This window comes from Rhinoraja longicauda, chromosome 28 (assembly GCF_053455715.1).
Source record: "Rhinoraja longicauda isolate Sanriku21f chromosome 28, sRhiLon1.1, whole genome shotgun sequence".
In the NCBI taxonomy this organism is placed as follows: Eukaryota; Metazoa; Chordata; class Chondrichthyes; order Rajiformes; family Arhynchobatidae; genus Rhinoraja; species Rhinoraja longicauda.
This window is the reverse complement of record NC_135980.1, coordinates 17,236,134-17,257,599: the sequence shown is the minus strand read 5'-3', so window position 1 is coordinate 17,257,599 and position 21,466 is coordinate 17,236,134. Positions and strand designations below refer to the sequence as shown.

The 21,466-nt window shown below is 40.7% G+C and overlaps 1 protein-coding gene across 5 annotated transcripts in view; it reads right to left on the bottom strand.

Annotated features, from left to right (window-relative positions):
• LOC144606990 (DNA-binding protein RFX2-like) overlaps positions 1-21,466 on the bottom strand; it is a 69,168-nt gene that overhangs the window by 19,342 nt on the left and 28,360 nt on the right. For 4 of the 5 annotated variants that reach the window (XM_078423501.1, XM_078423499.1, XM_078423503.1 and 1 more), the window contains 7 exons: positions 20,732-20,809; positions 20,270-20,358; positions 11,563-11,839; positions 8,169-8,243; positions 6,490-6,671; positions 5,810-5,929; positions 2,423-2,547 (listed from right to left, as the gene is read on the bottom strand). In XM_078423501.1, the coding sequence (XP_078279627.1) occupies positions 2,423-2,547; positions 5,810-5,929; positions 6,490-6,671; positions 8,169-8,243; positions 11,563-11,839; positions 20,270-20,358; positions 20,732-20,809 (946 nt within the window). The remainder of the gene's footprint in view (positions 1-2,422; positions 2,548-5,809; positions 5,930-6,489; positions 6,672-8,168; positions 8,244-11,562; positions 11,840-20,269; positions 20,359-20,731; positions 20,810-21,466) is intronic. The other variant, XM_078423504.1, reaches the window with a different exon arrangement.

Genomic DNA, 21,466 nt, shown 5'->3' with positions numbered 1-21,466 from the left:
AAAAGGCCCATCAAGGCCACTCCTTGTGAGCAGAAACCCAAATGCCTCATCTTCACTATCACCATCCCAATGCAACCTTCTTACTTCCTAAGCACGTGCTACAGTCTCAGCCAATGAATCAGCTATCCCTGTGCCTCTCCACATCTCACTCAAAATGTAGAATTCACATTTGAATAAGGTCTTTGCTGTCCAACAGTGTGTTGTGGGTGATTTTATTAACAATAAGCCATTAAAAAATATATAGAAACAAGGAACTGCACATGCTGGTTTATACTAAATTTAGATATAAAGTGCTGGAGTAACTCCACGGGTCAGGCATCTCTGGAGAAAAATAGGAAAAAGAAAAATAATAAACCTTTTCTCCAGAGATGCTGCTTCACTCGCTGATTTACTCCAGCACTTTGTATCTATCTTTGCCATGTTAAGAAATCGGCGTCATCACACTTCCCCCTAAATTTTTCCTGGACTTTCTGGTTTTAGATGCCTTCATTTACATCAGACTATCAGCATTTCTCTTACCACCAAACCACAGCTTAATTTGCCTCCCTATTCCAATGGTGCAGGTGTGCATTCCACCCTGCGTCAACAACCCTGAACTCTTCGTTAAAATTCTTTACTAATACTTTACCAACTACAAGGATTGCAGTTTCTTTTCACGAAGAAATCTTCATTGCTTTCCTACCTTAGCCTTCACTCTGGGCAACCTCTCATTCTTAGTGATTTCATTCCCCATCTCATTCCACCCATCTGTGCCTCTGGAGCTCAACATTCATCTGTTCCAATGCAACCCTCCAGACAAATACCCAACCAATCCTAACCGATAACCTTAAACCTTACCTCCCACATGGTTTCACTAAATTATTCTTCCTAATCACAGTCAAAATGTCCGTGTACAGGTAAGAAGCAAAGATGGGAAGTTCAGGGAACCTTGATTAACAATGGATGTTGAAGATTTAATCGTGGAAAAGGATAAACATGTCACTAAAAGGAAAGTGGTACACAGAATATAGGAAAGAAGTTAAGACGGCAAAAAGAGACACTTAAGAGTGGATAAATCCCTCGGCCCTGTTGACATCTATCCCTGGATGCTAAGAAAGCAAGGGAGGAGATTACTGGGGCACTGTTTTTTGCATCTTTGTTAGCCACAGATGAGGTACCAGAAGACTGGTGGATAGCTAACCATCTCTTATTCAAAAAGGATAGGGACAAGGTCAGAAATAATTGGCTAGTGAGCTTACATCAGTGGTGTTGGAGGAGATTCTGAGGGACAAGATTTATGTTTACTTGCAAAGGCAGGGAATAATTAGGAGAGGCACAGTGTTATGCAGGGGAGATCATGACACACAAATCTAAATTAGATATTTAAGCAAGTAACTAAAGACATTGATGAAGGCAGTGCTCTAGATGTGGTTAACATTGCCTTTAGCAAGGCTTTTGCTGAGTTATTGCATGGTAGGATGCTCCAGAAGTTTAAGGCACAAGGGAGCAGAAGCATGTGAGCAAACTGGGTCCAAAATTGACTTTGTAAGAAGTGGCAGATGGTAGTGGTAGATGGGTATTTTCTGACTGGAGGTCTTTATCCAGTACTGGATCATAGGGACATGGTGATAAATATATAATCCTTCCAGGATATATATATTATCCTTCCAGGGTATATAGATAAATGACGGATCAAAATGTAGAAGGTCCAGTTAGTAAGCTTACAGTCAAGGTCAAAATTTCTGGAATTGTGGACCAAAAAAAGATTGTCTAAAGAAATAAACGAACACTGATCATCTGGAAAGCTGGGTGGAATGGTAGCAGATAAAATTTAATCCAGGTCAATCCGAGGTGATGCATTTTGGGAGGACAAATTCTTGTTGGACAGAAAGAGGAAGTGGTCGGGACCTTCAGTGCATTGATGCACACACCTTACGGTGCAAGTCCATAGCTCCCTAAAAGTGCTGACACAAGAGGGCAGGGCAGTGCAAAACTTCTCACTGTCACTGAAACCTACTCGTGTCCCACGTCTTCAAATATCAGACTCATTCAATTAAAAATCATTGTTTCCTCACTGGTAATTGTTCTTTCAGCTTTCAAAGCCTCGTCCTCGTGAATTCCCTTTCTGAACATCTCAATCTCACTTGTTTTTACTTGAAGAAACCCCTTAAAACCTTAATTCTTCATTGAAACCTTAATGATCTACCTCAATAGATCCTTGAACGGTCATGTCAAATTTTGTTTCTGTGCTTTATTCAATCTACAGTTTTTTTAAAATGCAAGTAATTGTTAACAAGCCTCCCATTATGGAGCAACATTTTGTCAGCTGGAAATTCTTTGAGAAATATTGAAAACACTGCAGAGTTCATTCAACAGAAGCCATAAATAACCTGCAGAGGATTAGCTCCCCTTGGTACCTCCTGAAGAAGAGTAACAGACTGACCCAGGAATTGCTGGTGATGTTGGCTCTGTGCAGCAACTGATTGTTCTGGAGTTGTTGGGGTCGCATGCTGTCCATTTCCAGGCATATTGTCTCCCACACCATCCAATTTTTGCATTGGTTTAAATCTAAAGACAAAACACAAAATTTAAAAATAAAAACGCATTTTGGAAGAATAAGGTTCAGGAATGAAAATCCTGCTCCTCTTCTGATGTTCAACAAAATTACGACTGATCCGTGAACTGTTCTCATGGAACTGTCTTATTCCCCTCGTCTGTTGACTAAGATTAAGGATCTAAGATCAGCAATGTCCATGCATCAACTGATATATTTAAAAAAATTTAAATACTCATTCCTTTAACCTACCCTCAGTGGCAGTATTTGCTAATTTTGCTTTTCCCTTTTACACCAAATTATACTGACCAGAATTCTCATTATTTCTTTATTTAGGAAGCACACTGTTTAAGATTACTTTATGTGACCATTCTGAGTGCCACCAGGAAGCATTTACTTTGAACTCAAGGACAATCATTAAGTTTTTATACATTATTTCTTCACACATAACTGCTGAAAGAAATCTATTCAGTTTCTTTACAAATAAATTGCTATTAAAGGTCAATGACATTTCAAGAATTAAAGGCACAGGTTTATTAAATCAGTTCCGATCAGTGTCTTTGAAAGTTATGGTCAAAAGTACCAATCTTAATATGTATTGTGATTGCATCAACTGTTGTCATCAATAACCTTCAATCTTAAAACCCCCAACTCATCCTTTATCTTGAGACATAGAAACATATAAAATAGGTGTAGGAGTAGGCCATTCAGCCCTTCGAGCCAGCTGATCATGGCTGGTCATCCAAAATCAGTACCTCATTCCAGCTTCTTCCCCATTTCCCTTGATTCCCTTAACCCTAAGAGCTAAATCTAACTCTCTCTTGAACACATCCACTGAATTGACCTCCACTGCCTTCTGTGGTAGGGAATTCCACAGATTCACAACTCTCTGGGTGAAAAAGTTTTTCCTTATCTTAGTCCTCAATGGCCTACCCCTTATTCTTAAACTGTGACCCCTGGTTCTGGACTCCCCCAACATCGGAACCATTTTCCCTGCATCTACCCTGTCAAATCCTCTAAGAATTTTATATGTTTCTATAAGATCCCCTCTCATCCTTCTAAATTCCAGCGAATACAAACCCAGTCGACCCATTCTTTCATCATTCCGCCATCTCGGGAATTAACCTGGTGAATCTACGCTGCACTCCCTCAATAGCAATAATGTCCTTCCTCAAGTTAGAAGACCAAAATTGCACACACTACTCCAGGTGTGGTCTCACCAGGTCCCTGTACAACTGCAGTAGGATCTTCTTGCTCCTAAACTCAAATCCTCTTGCAAGGAAGGCCAACATGCCATTGGCTTTCTTCACTGCCAGCTGTATCTGCATGCATATTTTCAGTGACTGATTTACAAAAGCACACCCAGGTCTCGTTGCACCTCCCTTTCTAATCTGACACCATTCAGGTCATAATCTGCCTTCCTGTTCTGGCCACCAAAGTGGATAACCTCACATTTATCCATATGAAACTGCATCCGCCGATGCCTCTGCCCACTCACCCAACCTATCCAAGTTACCCTGCATCTAAATCGTTAACATATATTGTAAACAACTGGGGTCCCAGCACTGAGCCCTGCGGCACCCCACAAGTCATTGCCTGCCATTCTGAAAAGGACCCGTTAATTCCTATTCTTTGCTTCCTGTCTGCCAACCAGTTCTCTATCCCTGTCAATACCCTACCCCCAATACCATGTGCTCTAATTTTGCACACTAATCTCTTGTGTGGGACCTTGTCAAAGGCTTTTTGAAAGTCCAGATACACCACATCCACTGGCTCTCCCTTATCCATTCTACTTGTTACATCCTCAAAATTTCCAAAAGATTAGTCAAGCATGATTTCCCCATCATAAATCCATGCTGAATTTGACCGATCCCATCGCTGCTTTCTAAATGCACTGCTATAACATCTTTAATAATGGACCCCAGCATCTTCCCCACCACCGATGTAAGCTAACTGGTCTATAATTACCTGTTTTCTCTCTCCCTCCTTTCTTAAAAAGTGGAGTTACATTGGCTACCCTCCAGTCCACAGGAACTGATACAGAGTGGAGAGAACATTGAAAAATGATCACCAATGCATCCACGATTTCTAGGGTCACCTCCTTGAGTACTCTGAGATGCAGACCATCAGGCCTGGGGATTTATCTGCCTTCAGTCCCAACAGTTTACATAACACCATTTTCTGACTAAAGTAGAATCCCTTCAGTCCCTCCCTCCCACTAGATCCTCGGTCCCCTAGTATTTCTGGGAGGTTGTTTGTGTCTTCCTTAGTGAAGGCAGAACCAAAGTACTCGTTTAACTGTTCTGCCATTTCCCTGTTTCCCATTATAAATTCACCTGTCTCTGACTATAAGGGATCTACATTCGTCTTCACTATTTTTTTCCTTTTTACATACCTAAAGAAACGTTTAGTCAGTTTTTATATTCCCCCAAGCTTTCTTTCATGCTCTTTTCCCCCCCTCTTAATTAACCCCTTTGTCCTCCTCTGTTGAGTTCTAAATTTCTCCCAGTCCTCTGCTTTGCCACTTCTTCTGGCCAATTTATATGCCTTTTCCTTGGCGTTATCGCTATCCTTGACATCCCTCGTCAGACACAGTTGAGCCTCCCTCCCAGTTTTATTTTTTCGCCAGACAGGGATGAACAATTTCTGGAGTTCATCCACGCGGTCTTTAAATCTTCGCCATTGCATCTCCACTGGCAACCCTTTAAGTATAATTTGCCAGTCTATCCTAGCCAATTCCCGTCTTATACCTGAGACAACAGCTCAGATGATGCATTAATTAAGTTGCTACCATATAGCTAGAGTTCCTGGACAGGGGTTAAATGATGGATGGGGTAAGTGGGATTTCATCTTGACTTGGGGTGTGGATCCCTGGCCAAAATAGACCCTGGATATGAGTTGGGTGGGTCATGTCAGCAGCGGATGTTCAGATGTAACTATTTTAGAAAACAGTGACAGCAGGGATGGTTTCCTGGAACTCTTCGATGTAGGATGAATAATGGAAACAGCAGGCAGAGAAATGCTGGAACTATATGCTTGCTTGAGTTTTTGAATGTGGGTTGTAAATGAGGCATAGGCATCATATTCGACTGCACCATTGCTGAGGGTTGGGATCACTGGGATGAGGGCAGTATAGTTTATGTTGGGATTGTATCTAGACTAGGGATTGCGGCCTCTGGGTCACAATGGCACCTCAGCTGATGTGCCAGGGTGCAATCTTTGCTGAGGACCACGGTCCCTGAACCGTGGGAAGATGGGCAAAGGCTGGTATCATACCTTTGCTTCTGATGTACTGGTTGCTGTCGCATCGCCATGTACTGCATGTCCTCCTGTAAACGGTTTAAAGGCGAATCTGGCTTTAGACGAATCCCGTAATAGTGATACTTGGAATTTCCCCTGCAACACAGGAATGTGATCTAAAACTAAAGATTGCTGAATAAATAGTCGCTACTGGCAACAATAACAAAAATTATTAATATAACTATTTCTAAGCAATAGAATAGCAGTGAGATATATTAGTTTAATTTTGGTCTTTGATATAGATTTTTGTTATGTCATTACAGATGGTTTAAATCAAGGAGACAAAACAAGAGAATAAAGATTCATCAAAAGCAGGTACTCCCTGTTATTGAATCTCATTTCCAAATTTTAACCAGGTGTACTGCTCGACAGGGGTGTAATGATATTGTAAGTCTTTAAGGTTAATGAAGTAGAAAACCACTATTATTTCAGCTTTCGACTGATGTTCAAAATGCAAGAAGTTTGAACATCAACAGGAATTTAAAGCTCCTGAATATCGTGATAAATTTATCAAGTGACTTTTTATTAGCACGACGAGAATGTTTTAAAGCAACTCCTATCTTAGAAACATTGCCGTGGGAAAGTTTCACTAGAGACCAAGGTACAACAAGGAAGAATTGCTGACATAGATTTATGGATGTGCAATTTGCTCTGACCTTGTTCCTAGTCTTCTGGTCCTTAGCCCCATGAACACTGAACGAATCAGTTTGCCAAAGGAAGCTGCATTGACGGGATCAAGCTTCTGTTCTTGGCAATGCCGCAGGTAATGGTTGTAGAGGGAACTCCGAGGGAGACTAACTCCTTCAGCTGTCTCATAATTGTCGAGAAGCCACTGAAGCTGTTTTGAGCAAAAAATGTACGTCACCCATCCATGCTGTAAAATTATCCTAAACAACTTCCAATATATAGGCTTACTGGTCAGCTCAATAAATTAACACCCGAGAACACGAAGCCAAGAATTGCACGATAAACACTGAAGGCATTAAATTATATCACACTAACAAGCGGTTTCTTTAAAGCTAACTTTCAGGAAGTTTTCCTAGTTTAAATCACATGGGAATCCTGAAATGAGATACACATTCAATTGTTTTCTCATTACAAGATAAATCATCTCAATTTACCATTGCAGAGTACATAACCTTTTAAAAAGAATTAGCCACTGTTGATGTAAATTTCCACTCACCTATCACATATATTTAGAAGGAGAGTCTCTTTAAGGGACTTTGCATTGTACCCTGTTTCACAACATTCATTAGGCTACTCCTATCCATCATACTAGGTCTCATGAGTTGGCAAATGGGAAACAATGCTTGAAGATTGCTTCTTACAGAAGGAAATCAACACTTGAAAACAAACCCTTCTTAATTGTAACTAGTCCAAAAAGTAAATTGACCTACAGGACCCTTTGATGCCTGAGTAAGAGCTGACCTACTAATGCCTCGTGTTGCGAGTCCCTTTGAAAACCACGTATAGGTTGCCTCAAAATAAGCAACAGTAACATTTGGCTGTTAGAATCCATCTGCCTGAGACTCCACTTAGATTGAAAACTCCAAAAGTGCATTACTCTCTGGGTGAAAAAAATTCTTCTTGTCTCAGTTCTGAATAGTTGACCTCTATGACTTACTTTTAGACTTTGATCCCTGGTTCAAATATTCCAGCATTGAGAACCTTCCTCCCTGCTTCCATTGTGTCAAGCCCCAGAGGAACTTTGTATGTTTCAGTGCGATCACCACTCATTCTTCTCGGCCCAGGCTCTCAATCACTCCTCACACCCTCAACCCCGCAATCAATTTGGTGAACCTTCATTCCACTCTCATTTTCACAACTTTATCTTGCCTTGGGTAAAAGACCAGATCTGCACACATTACCTAGGGATACGGACTCACCAATATAATTTCAGTAAAGGGTTTATATTCTCGTATTCAAATCCCCCTGGAATAAAAAGCAACATTCCAACTGCTTTCACATTGCTTACAGCAACCAAATGTTAACTTTCAATGATTCATGTACACCTGGGTCCCTCTGAACGCCTACTCATGCTCCTTTCAGCCCATCCATTTATAAAATACTCCATTATTTATTGACAAAAGGGGATGACCGCACATTACCCTTCAGGCTGTATCCTTGCCTATTCACTCTCTGTTCACGACTCCCTGAAACCTTTCTGATGCTGATTAACTACCATGCAGTTTGCACCATCAGCCAACATTGCGCTTGGTTCATGATCTATATCAGTAAAGATAAGACTGTGGGGGATATTTAAAAAATCCATGTAGACCAGAATAGTATATTACTGGAAGGGGTCAAATGAAAACTTGGGTGGTTAGATACTCACATGGCTGTTCAGTAGAGTACTTTTATGAGCTGTGATGCCTTCAGATTTCTGTAGGTTCTCAATTGCCATTTCAATCTATTGGAGCAAGTGTAAAGTTTCAGATGAAACATCATGAAATCAACGCAGCCACTTTGGCTATTATTCAACTGACTAAATGTATAACAGAATAGGCATAAATTACATTTCATAACAATCCAAAATAGTTAAAGAACACAAATGACATATTTGAGGAAAATAATATTATATGAAAGTGTATTAAAAATAAGGTGAACAGGCTCTTAATTTACTTCTTTCACTATCAGGAATGACAACCTTTGACTTCCTGCAGCATTCACAATAGTGCATGGGCCAGGATTCTAACACATGCATTTCTCAAATCGAGAAATAACAGCACAAAGTGAGGAATAACAACATGCAAAGACTCGTATTTTTAATTTCCACATTGCTCATTGAAAGCAAGGATTTTATCACAAATACTGCAAGGTCAGGCTAACTCCCCGCTCCATGTAATTCCAGGCTCTTTAAAATGATGGTCGCCAGTTAAAAATGGCATTTCCCTTAACAGCAGCTTCATAAAGTGCTCATAACCGTATGTGGAACATGAGCAGTCTTCTGACTCTCAAAGGGGGATATGAGCCAAACGTGGCCAAATGGGACTAGCTTAGATGGGGCATCTCGGTCGGCATGGACAAGTTGGGACAATGTGTCCGTTTCCATGCTGTATGACTCGATGGTTCTCAGACCTTTACCAGCATTGGGAACTGCAAAGATAATGCCCTTAGGAGTGTTAGATCAAATGTATGTAGTGTTTAACCACAAAAGTGCTTGCCCAATTAAATTAATTATAATGCATTCTGGTTCCTTTTTTGATCACCTCTTTTTCAGTCTTATGGCATATTAGGTGATGTGTTAGCTAACATCTAAGTTCTCATTTAGTTTTATTTTCAATGTCTTCTGTCCCATTCATAGAAACATAGAAACATAGAAAATAGGTGCAGGAGTAGGCCATTCGGCCCTTCGAGCCTGCACCGCCATTCAATATGATCATGGCTGATCATCCAGCTCAGTAGCCTGTACCTGCCTTCTCTCCATACCCCCTGATCCCTTTAGCAAAAAGGGCCACATCTAACTCCCTCTTAAATATAGCCAATGAACTGGCCTCAACTACCTTCTGTGGCAGAGAATTCCACAGACTCACCACTCTCTGTGTGAAGAAATGTTTTCTCATCTCGGTCCTAAAAGACTTCCCCCTTATCCTTAAGCTGTGACCCCTGGTTCTGGACTCCCCCAACATCGGGAACAATCTTCCCGCATCTAGCCTCTCCAACCCCTTAAGAATTTTATATGTTTCTACAAGATCCCCCCTCAGTCTTCTAAATTCCAGCGAGTACAAGCCCAGTCTATCCAGTCTTTCCTCATATGAAAGTCCCGCCATCCCAGGGATCAATCTGGTGAACCTTCTCTGTACTCCCTCTAAGGCAAGAACGTCTTTCCTCAGGTTAGGAGACCAAAACTGCACACAATACTCCAGGTGCGGTCTCACCAAGGCCCTGTACAACTGCAGCAGAACCTCCCTGCTCCTAAACTCAAATCCTCTTGCTATGAATGCCAACATACCATTCGCTTTCTTCACTGCCTGCTGCACCTGCATGCTTGCTTTCAATGACTGGTGCACCATGACACCCAGGTCACATTGCATCTCCCCTTCTCCCAATCGGTCACCATTCAGGTAATACTCTGCTTTCCTGTTCTTGCCGCCAAAGTGGATAACCTCACATTTATCCACATTATATTGCATCTGCCATGCATTTGCCCACTCGCCTAATCTATCCAAGTCACTCTGCAGCCTCCTAGCATCCTCCTCGCAGCTAACACTGCCACCCAGCTTTGTGTCATCCGCAAACTTAGAGATGTTGCATTCAATTCCCTCGTCCAAATCATTAATATACACTGTAAATAACTGGGGTCCCAGCACTGAGCCTTGCGGTACCCCACTAGTCACTGCCTGCCATTCCGAAAAGGACCCGTTTATTCCTACTCTTTGCATCCTGTCCGCCAACCAATTTTCTATCCACCTCAACACTGAACCCTCAAAACCGTGTGCTTTAAGTTTGTACACCAATCTCCTATGTGGGACCAAGAGGGGTTGATTCATGAAGTAATGAATTATTTTTTACAAACAAACAGCACCTTACTCATATTAAATTTCTTAACCCCAATAAAGCCCTCAATCTAAATCACAATGAGAATCATAGTCATAAATCCGTGAAACTGGCCCTTTGATCCACCATGTCCATGCTCAACTAGGTGATTCTTCAATGTTCTGAGAGTCTGTCTCCACCACCCATTGCAGATTCCAACCATCCTCGAGGTGATCTTTCTCAGATCCCCTCTAAGACACAAGAAAACAGGGCAGGAGCAGACGACTCAGTCCCTCAAGCCTGACCCACCACTCAAACAAGAATAGAAAATAAATAAGTGACTCTCAGATACTGAAAAATGAAATAAAAAGAAAAAAAGAGGGGTTGATTACATGAGCAAATAAATAGAATTCAGCAATGAAGCAGCATCTGTGGAGGTGATGGGATAGTCGATGTTTTGGGCCAAAACTACACATCAGGACCAACCATCTTTTCCCCCTCACAGATGCTGTGCAACCCTCCAGCAGTTTGTTTTTTTTACTCCAAATTTCAGGATCTGCAGCCTCTTGTATCTCAGCAATGATGAAAAATAAATCATCTTCAGACTGAATCTTTAGATCTGGGGTGCACAGGGCTGGGGAGCGTTCTATAGTTACTATGGTGGTCACTTTCTAAAAATAAATTGATCAGGTCTGCCTTCGGGCAGGAAAATTAAAATTATCAGGAAACAGTCAATAGGAGGCAGACATGTCCACATGCATCTTGGAACTGGGATAAGGCCAAAAGAACAGGATTAAAAGGGAGAAAACCTTTTTTTTTTAAATCCATCAAGATATTTAATTAATGGATGTAATTATTATCAAAGGCTATCTAATCATTATCTATTCACAGTTAGCCAGATTATTATAGCTGGCTCGGTGAGTTTTATTTTAAAAAAGGTCCCTTCAGATTACCTTTATGTATTTATCAAAATTCAAACTTATTCCATGGCTAACACTCGGCAAGTTCCTTAATGTGAAGCTTTGGTCTAATGTGTCTGGTACCAGGGTTTCCAAAGAAAAGCAGTCACGTTGTGACTGTGAAAAACCACTATAACTAAACTAGCAACAGGGTAACAAAATCAGCTCTTGACTTCGCACAATAGAGTTAATAAGAGGCGGCAACATCTCCTCATCCCAGGTTTACTGAAGTTGGATGAAAGGAGTGAATAACTCAGGGATTTGCAATCTTTTCAACCAAACAAGTTTGCTCACAGTTCCAGGTGATGGGCGTGTAGCGTGAGACAGTGGGTGTCTGGAATTGTCCATCGATCCTCCGTGGATAAGGTATGTTCCACCGCTGCTCGAGATGATCTGACTTCCTCCCACCTCCATCGCAATGCCTACGGTTCCCACCATATTATGAGATGGCACCACAGTGGGCGAGGACACAACCGTGGTCACTTGAACAGAACTTCCCGGTGATTCAAAGTACGAGGCTCCAGGATTCTGTGCATAGAGTTGGGTTTCTGGGTACGAGTATGCTGCACGTCTGGACAAAACAAAACAACAAGGGGAGTTATAAGTCCTGCCACAGGAAATATTCGAATGTGTGATGGGGAGGGTGGTGAAGGCAGAGGTGAAGTAGTTATAGTCATAGAGTGAGAATCATAAAGTACGGAAACAGGTCATTTGGCCGATGTCTGGCTTATGCGTGGACATCCATCCCTATTTAGCCCATCTTCCAGTACTTGGCCCTTGGCCTTTTACATCTGGGCGATTCAAGGGCTCATTTAGACACTTCTAAAATGTTATTTGTGACTCTGAACTGAAGTTCTTGTAAATCACATCTACTGCACCAGGCTCATCAAAATCTTCTCAAAACTTTGTCAGATTGGTCAGATAGGATTTGTAGTTGGCAAAGCTATGCTACTATCTCTGATTAGTCCCTGTCTTTCCATGTAATCATGAATCCTGCCCCTTAGAGCCAATCCTATAACTTCCTTACTATTCATAGGCTCACAGGTCTGTAATTAACAGGCAGACCCTTGCTGCCCTTCTTGAAAAGGGGGACCTCTTTGTTGTCCTTCAGTCATTTGTCAGTATCTCACTTCAGCCAGCCAAGTAAAATTCTCAGCCAGTGCCCCAGGAGTCTCTTCCCTTGCCTCCTACAAACAGCCTGGGAGAAATGTCATCCAGCACTGGGGATCTATCCACCTTTAAGCCTGCCAAGCCATTGAGTAATTCTCTTTATTTACAGAGACTAGAATTTCATCTTTGCTGTATCCTTCAACTGCAAAGCCCGTTTTATGAATACCAATGAAAAGTACTCACTGGCCAGTATCTGGTGACCTCAGGCCTAAAGCAACCGTTTGATCAGTTAAGTCCTTCATTACTGCATCCCTCATGTGCCTTTTGTGCACCTTATCTCGAGAACTGCTAATTATCTCTATTGCCTCATTTTCTTGAAACTGGTTTCCATTATTGCCTTGGTCTGTGAACCCCATGTCCTTGTCCTGACTTAGACCTCTTGTTACCACGAAGGCAACCCCAGGGTCTACTCTGGCTTTATCCATGCTGCCTAAAAACATTCTGGAGGTAGCATTGCTAGCTCTGCATACATTATCAATAACAATTACAATGGTCTTGAAGCCTCCAGAGATGGTGGCATTTTGGCCAAGGGACATTCTATTGGGATGCTTGATTTATCTTCCATAGATTTACAGAAACCATGGTTGAATTGTTTGCTGTGAATCTAAATATATTTTTGTCTTAAGCTATGATTTTATACGTTTTTATTTTTCCTGTGTCCATGATTTTATTACTTCAAGCCTTTATGCCATTTCTTTGAAACCAGTAACACTGAACCAAATTAAATTCTGACTTTGGACAAGAGAAATTTTGATAAAGGAGAAAAGCAATCAGTACCACTCAATGACAACATCCTGCGAAAATCTCGAGGCTTATCTCATATACAGATCAAATATTCCAATTAGTGATCAGAGCACCTCAAGTTTTACAGCACCAGCTGTGCAATGCCAGCAGAACAAACACCCGCTGACATTTTATCATGATTAAGAATATTTACACGCCTTATTTCAATGTTACTGCTTCATATACATTCTTCTTGCTTTCGTCTTCGGTAGTTCCATGGAATCACAGATGACTTACTTCCAGTCTGGTTTTGTGGGTTCAGCAGTGGCCAATGAGGTAAGTGTGGAAATCACAGACTCTTCGTGGATGGGGCAGGATAGTGACTGATGTCCTGCTTCCTCCACTACTCACACAGGGCCTCTGTGCGCCAGACCCAGGGACAAAATGATCACAGCCAACCTGAATGTCCTTTCTCCACTGTGTGCTCGTGGAACAAGGGGTAAGGACAATGTATTTTTGTAGCTGGCTTTGAGCACGCCATTGAAATTTTTCCTCTGTATGCCTTGAAGTCTCTTCCTATATCGGAGCTCACAACCGAGCACCTGTTTCAGGAGTCTGGTGTTTGGAATGCAAATGACATGGACTTCCCTGCAGGGCTAACCTTATTGGAACTTGTACCTCATTACAACACGCCCTTTGGGAGGTCTGTTCATTTATCTAATAACAGGAAAGAAGCTGCCCTTGTTTCTGATGATATATGCTTTCAAGCTTTAGTATCTTTCACCCAACAGGAGAGGGCAGAAGAAAGAATAACTAGTGCGAGTAATCGTTGATTGTTGGCTGCTCTCCCGAGGTAGTGCAAAGTGTAGCCGGAGTTAGGCTGGTTTACAGTATGTGGACTAGGTAGTGCATTTGCCTTACCAAACTGTCATGCATCTGAAGATAGACACAAAAAGCTGGAGCAACTTAGCAGGACAGGCAGCATCTCTGGAGAGGAATGGGTGACATTTCGGGTCGAGACTCTTTTTCAGACATGCATCTGGATATTGGTATTAGTTTATCCTTATTGCATCTATCAGTATAGTGAAACATTTTGTTTTGCGTGCTATCCATTGAAGTATATAGATGGAGTTGATGGGGGGGGGGGGGGGGGGACTGAGGAAAAGTTGGTTTGTGTGATGGACTGGCTTGCACCCAAAACTCTAATTTCTTGCAGTCTTGGGCAGAGCAGTTGTCAAACCAAGTTGTGACACATCCTGGTAGGATCCTTTCTACGGTGTATCTATAGAAATTGGCAAGCATTGTTGGAGACATGGCAAATTTCCTTTGTCTTCTGAGGAGTTAGAGACATTGGTGTACCTTGGCTATCAATTCAATGTGGTTGGACCAGCACAATTTGTTGGTGATACTTACACCTAGAAGCTTGATTCTCAGCCCCGGTGACATAGACATCACCCCGTTTCTTAAAGGCAATGACCACCTCCTTTGTCTTACTGACATTGGGGGCGAGTTTAGTTTAGTTTAGAGATACAGCGGGGAAACAGGCCCTCTGGCCCTCCACGTCGACCAGCGATCCCCACGCACTAACACCATCCTGCACACATTAGGGACAATTTACAATTTTACCATGCCAACTAACCTGCAAACCTGTATGTCTTTGGAGTGCGGGCGGAGAAAAAATCCATGCAGGTCACGGGGAGAAAGTACAAACTCCATGCAGACAGCACCTATAGTCAGGATCGAATCTAGTGCAGTAAGGCAACAAGTCTACTGCTGCACCACCGTGCTGCCCAAGAGATTGTTGTCTTCACACCATGTTACTAAGCTCCCTATCTCCTTCCTTTACTCCATCTCATCATTGTTGGGGAACCGTCCCACTACAGCGGCATCACCTGCAAACTTGCGGAATTTGGGTGCACAGTTGTGATTGCATAAGTATTGTAAGGAGCTGAGAACGCATCCCTGCGGGGCACCCAAGAGGCCAATTTAGAGCACCTGCGATCATATTGAAAGGAATTGGTTAAATGAGTGCCAGTGGAATTCAGTATGGGCAAACGCAAGCCTTGGTTTCACCCTACATAACTTCCTGAAGCCAGTGTGATGCTATTATACTGATTGAATGCTCAGTTACATCCAAGAATTCTCAGATAGAAAACCAGGAAGCAACAAATCACAAGCTCTAAATATTTAACATTGCTTAAAAAAATTCTGCAATGATGTCCTTGGACAAAATCAGCCATAGCCATTTTTCTTTCTTCTTTGAATGACGCCAGCTGGACTTCTCCCGATTACAATTTTCCACAAGCTTTTTGCAGATCTCCTCTATTTTAGATTTGGTCAAATGTTACTTTGATAAGAGGAAAAAAGATCATTCTCACCACATCTCAGGCATTTTGCACTTTCTCCCATATATGCGCCAAGGCTGTATAATAAACTTTGGTGCAAAATATTTCTGATAAAATGCAAATTGAATACCAGTTGATATTTTTTGACAAAACTACCCATCATTTGGCTAAGGAAAGTCAATTGTTAGAGAGGTTAAGGGCTTGCCCGGATTAGTTGTTTTTTTGGCTGAGAATATGAGAATTTTTTTACTCGGTTGCTGCAATTCAAATTAGCCAGAGGGAGATTTCCATAATGGTGTGAACCTCAAATATCCAGATTGTCATGCCTTCAGCACTTTTTTGCTAAAGATGGTCTTAAACATTTTTGCCTTATCTCATGCATTGGAGTGTTAGGCTTGATCACTGCAGTCCGTCATGAACCTACTCCTCTATTTAACTATTTGTTCTATATTATACACCTGAAATCACCAAGTCAAACAAGCAATATACAAAGTGCTGGTAAATGGAACCTGTACAGATGGATACTTGATCGTTGGCATGGAGATGCTGGGTCAAAGCACCTATTTCTGTGCTGCATGATTCTTTCTATTGGCAACTCAATGGCCAGGGTAGCTAGTTAGAAGATTCCTTAGCTTTAACCATATAAAACTGCTTCTGGTATTGTATGCTTGAAACTTTATGATGCAGCTTCACCAGGAGGCACTTCATTTTTACGTATGCATTTTGCTCTTTTTAATGTTTTTCCACTCTCCTCATTTAACCAAGGTTGGTCCTCGGAGAAATGTTGGTAGAATAAGAGATGTATCAATAATTAAGAAACATGTAACAAATAAGTTGGAAAGAGGATTTTGTTATGAAATTTTCCATATAATAGTGCTTTCACGACAAACAATTTAATAATAGTTTGCAATAAAATACTCTGACAGCTAGTTTTAGCTGGAAACACTTAATTGCATTGGTCAGTGAGCTATGTTCCTTCGGTACTTGGTTTGGTTTAACTTTAGAGATATTCAAGAGGTAAATCAACATTTCAGTGATCCAATACTGTAAAATGGATCTCTGAAATAAAAGATCCATTTAAAAGAAAAGGACTAATTTCAGACGATTTTAAGTAGAATTTCATTTCATAGAAAACATAAAAAACTACAGAGCCAGTTAAAAATTATTCCAACTGAACTTCTGACATTGTTTAAGATTTTACTGTTCCTAACACTATAGTTTAACAATTATAACTATGTGCAAAGATTATCCAGTGGTTGATACTGTCCGATGGTAGTGGGTTATCATTGATATTTGCTTACAAAGTCACTGTTTATTCATGTCACTGTGTCTGCTGCAGGTATGTCTAGATAAAGTGGACTTTGAAATAATGTTTCCAGCAACAGTGGAGACTAGAAACAGATGGCACAGCCACAGGATGAGAGGATGTACCTTTAGAATAGAGATGAGGAATGTATTTAGCCAGAGGGTGTAGAATCTGTGGAATTCATTGCCACAGATAGCTGTGTAGGCCAACATTGGGTATGTTTAAGGTGGAGATTGATAGGTTTTTGATTAGGAAGCGTGTCAAAGGTTACTGGGCGAGGGCAGGAGAATAGGGTTGAGGGGGAAAAATAGACCAGCCGTGATCAAATGGCTGAATTACCTGATTCGTGATCGATGAGCTGAATTACCCGATTCTGCTCCCATGTCTTATGTCAGACCAAGAGACTGCCATAGTTATAGTTTACCATTTGATATCAGTTGTAATTTGCAGCACAGAGGCCCAGATACTTGAAAGATAAATAATGGGAGAGTCTTTTGCCTGTCCAGCAATTTATTCACGTTATATGAGAAAATAACGTCAGACATGAGAATTCAATATTACACACAACATAGTACTGAAGATGATGGTCCAAGAGGAGCTTCTAAAACAAACACTCTATTGGATGACAACAAGTATATAAAGTTGAACATACAAGATAAATTCAAACCTTACAAATGATACATGGGTGTTTTAATGGATTAAAAAACAAATCAAGTGCAAATAAGTAAGTAACATTTACAAATCCTGTGAGAAGAAAATTAAATTAACTCAATTTAACTTGAGTTGAGTTCTGGTTGCCCTATTACAGGAAGGATGGAGGCTTAAGAAAAGACACAGAAGAGGCTTACCAGGATGCTGGATAAATTAGAGGGTATTAACCATAAGGAGAGGTTGGAAAAATTTGGATCGTTTTCCCCAGATCTTCACAGGCTAAGGGGCAACTGGCAGAAGTACATAAAATTATAAGAGGCATAGATAAGGTAGATGGACAAAAATGTTTCCCCAGTCAGAAGGGGGAAAATTTAAAGAAGAATTCAGGGCATTTTTTTGTTTTTGCACAAGTGGTGGGTTCCTGAAACATATGGCTAAGGGTGATAATCTATGCAGATGTGATTGTGATGTTTAAAAGGCTTTCAGATAGGCACATGAATATGTAGGGATGGAAGGATATAGTTCAGAAGCAGGCAGAGCAGATTAGTTTAACAGCATCATGTTCGGCACAGACATTGTGGGCAGAGGGGCCTGTTACTGCACTGTTCTACTTAATTTATTAGAACAAACTGTTATTACAGTAAAAGCAGACAAAGCCCAATCAATCACCATGGAAGCACTGCCTCAAAAAGGTAGGTAATATCAAAGTCCCATACCACCTGGGCCACGCTCTGAGCCATCCGAGAGTGACCTCCAGGGTCAAGATCACCTTCTTCCCACCAACTATCAGGCTCTTGAACCTCACTGCAAAAGCCTAACCACAACCCTACCCCAGCAACAATCTTGTTTAGGTTGTGCTATGAACTTTGATTTATACTATTGTAGTCTGCTTACTGAGTATTACTGATAATTTAATGTGTTATGGGCTATTGTATATTTATTCATTGTGTTGTCATGTTAATGTGCCTGTCCAGATGCAACAAGAATTGTTCTGTTCGCAGTGCATACAGTAATTAATTATTTTCGATTTCTTGCCTTGAATTAATAAATAAATATAAAAAGAGGGAAAGAAAGCACAGATACTTGCGCAAAACCAATCAGTAACCTTTCAGTACTTTAGTAGTCACCACAGTCTGCAAGTGGGCTTATATCAATAAGATAGGTAGGACAACCACATGAAAGTAAACATCAGAGTTGTGTAGCCCATCATCCACGCCAACCATCAATCTACATCACCCTTCAACAGTAATCCTTTTTTTTCTCCCATCACCTTCAACTTCCCTTAAATTCCTGTACTCATCTACACATTAAGGGGAAATTTATTGTAGCCAACTAACCCTTGAACCCACACAACGTTGGGATGTGGGAGAAAATTGGTGTTGTCTTCATGAACTTTATGGAGGCAAACCAACTAGTTTATAAAGCAAAATAATTTTATCCTATGTATGCTCTATAATTTTATTTGTACATATGGTGTGTAAAAAACATTCAGCATGGCTTATCTACATGGAAGCTTAAAAAGTACCAAAAACATTTAACAATAAAAATTGGAAAATACAAGTCAGTCTGTGATTTCCTTCTTCTGGGTTGCCCAGAATGTCTCGTTATTTGATAATAACATGGAGATTTTCCAACTCTATATGACCCATTTAGCCACAAAATTAAAAAAACATGCTAATCTCACTCAGGCAAAAATGAGTGGATTATCCCAGCTTTTATACCATGAAAAAAATGGGAAAAAACATTATCCCATTACCCTATTGCCCTTAATATACTTATAGAAGGCCTTGGAATTTTCCTTAATTTTGTCCACGAGTGACACCTTGTTACTCTCCTTTTTTGTTAAATTATCCCCCTACACTTTCTTTTCTGCTTATTGTCCTCCCTGATTTCATTTCTCCATACCTGCCACATTCTTCCTCTTTTTTCTTTATCCGACATTCATTATCCCCTGAAATCCCGAGTTCCATATACTTTACTTGTGACCTCCCATTGCACATTTAAGTGTAATTAGCCACTGCCAGTCTAATTTTACCTCTTTTATTGTATTGAACTTAGCTTTAATTTCCAGACCACCCATATCCCTTTCCATAACTGACTTATAGTTTATAGAATTATGATCACTATATCCAAAATGTTCTCACAATGACACTTCAATGACTTGAAGTTAGTTCCAGGGCTCCAACAGTACAATGACATCAATGTTGTGATTAACTCTAATTTTAGAACCATGTTGAGATTGGAGACTTGAGAAAAAAACAAAACTGACCTGTGACACAAAATGCTGGAACAACTCAGTGGGATAGGCAGCACCTCTGGAGAGAAGGAACGGGCGACATTTCGGGTCGAGACCCTGCCCCAGACTTTCTCTCCATAGGTGCCGCCTGTCCCGCTGAATTGCTCCAGCACTTTGACTCTACCTTCGATTTAAACCAGCCTTTGCAGTTCTTTCCTACTGACCTATGACAACCTAGTTATGATCAAACTAAGTAAACATGTACTCCTTTCCTTGGGGATGAAAAGACTAAGGAATAATTTCAGCTGAAGCATTTCAAATAATGGTAGATAACAAATACCCTGCAGTGAAGAAGTATGGAACAAGTAAACATAGAATTTGACTGCGAGCTCATTAAAATCAAATGCATGATAAATAATAACCATTAAGATGTACAGATATTACTCTAGTTTCAATGCGTTTAAATAGATATGGAAACCAATTTAAGGATAATGAAAGACAAGAGAATCGAGATTAGAATAGAGATGTCATAATGAGTTATGTAGAGTCAATCACATTTTAATCACTTACATGGTCCCATTTGCATAGACTGCATCTCCTCCTTCCACATACTGAACTTGTGATGGATAAACATGTTGAACAGACTGCACCTGTTGAACCTAAAAACAAATATAGGAAAATATTAACTCAGTTCAGATTTGAGTCGTGCACTCAATCTTCACAATTCAAACCCTATTTTCCAGGTCAAGCTGATTTTCAGCCTCTTTTCCAACCTTTTCATACAATTTCCAAAGTTCCAGGTCACACCTGAAGATCAATATCTCGGGCAGAGTCAGAGGACATCCGATAACAATAAAACTAACTCTTTCCCTCAAACTAGTCAAATAAAATCCTGCACTCCTTAGCAACTTAAAATCAAGTTTTCTTCTGCATCAAAAGGTAATAGAAAAGAACCATTAGGTTAGTATGAAGATTGAGCCGATTAGATTTGGTCACACTGCTGTCTCCTGCAGGTTTATAGCCCTTTCTTACCTGCTGTACTCTCTGAACCTGAAGCTGCTGTACCTGGCCTCCTTTCTGAGCAGAGCCTGTTGCCTGGACCACCAGTCGCTGTGGGCAACAAAGAGTAAAGGTAAGCTACCATTTCCTAGAAATTATTTGTGGAGGATGCAAATTAAACTTGCCATTTAATCTGCAAGTTTAATGGGGCAAGTTCCTCCATCTTTCACCAGTGACTCATCCCAGTCAGGACTTGGTGGTTTTCTGTGGAACATGTGATCGGTACAATTGTTCCAGCACTTTGTTCTATCTACCTTCATTCACAAGCAACATAACCTATAGTGTTTTTTCTGACTGCTAAAGACAATCAAATGCAACTCCAACCAACACTCTACATTTCTAAGCTAGCTATGCTTTTCTCAAAACAAATGGTGCATTCTATCAGATTTCAGTGATTCCAGTTTTTACCAATAATTGACCAACAACAAATTCCGCTGAATCACAGTATTCTTTAAATATTATTCCAATTTTTAGCCTGAACCAATATTTATTAAAATTATGTTCTGTTGTATTCAGAGGATCAAGTCTACACAAATGGCCATTGGTCTATGCTGTATTTATCTACAGTGAATTCATTATGGAGATACTACTGTGGTTCTTCACCTGCTGAAGTCAGAAAGTCTCCTTACAGTTCTATGATACCTTCCTCTCAATACTTCAGTTTAAAATCTGTTTCTTCCCTTTGGCAATTCTGGCAGGGTAACAAAA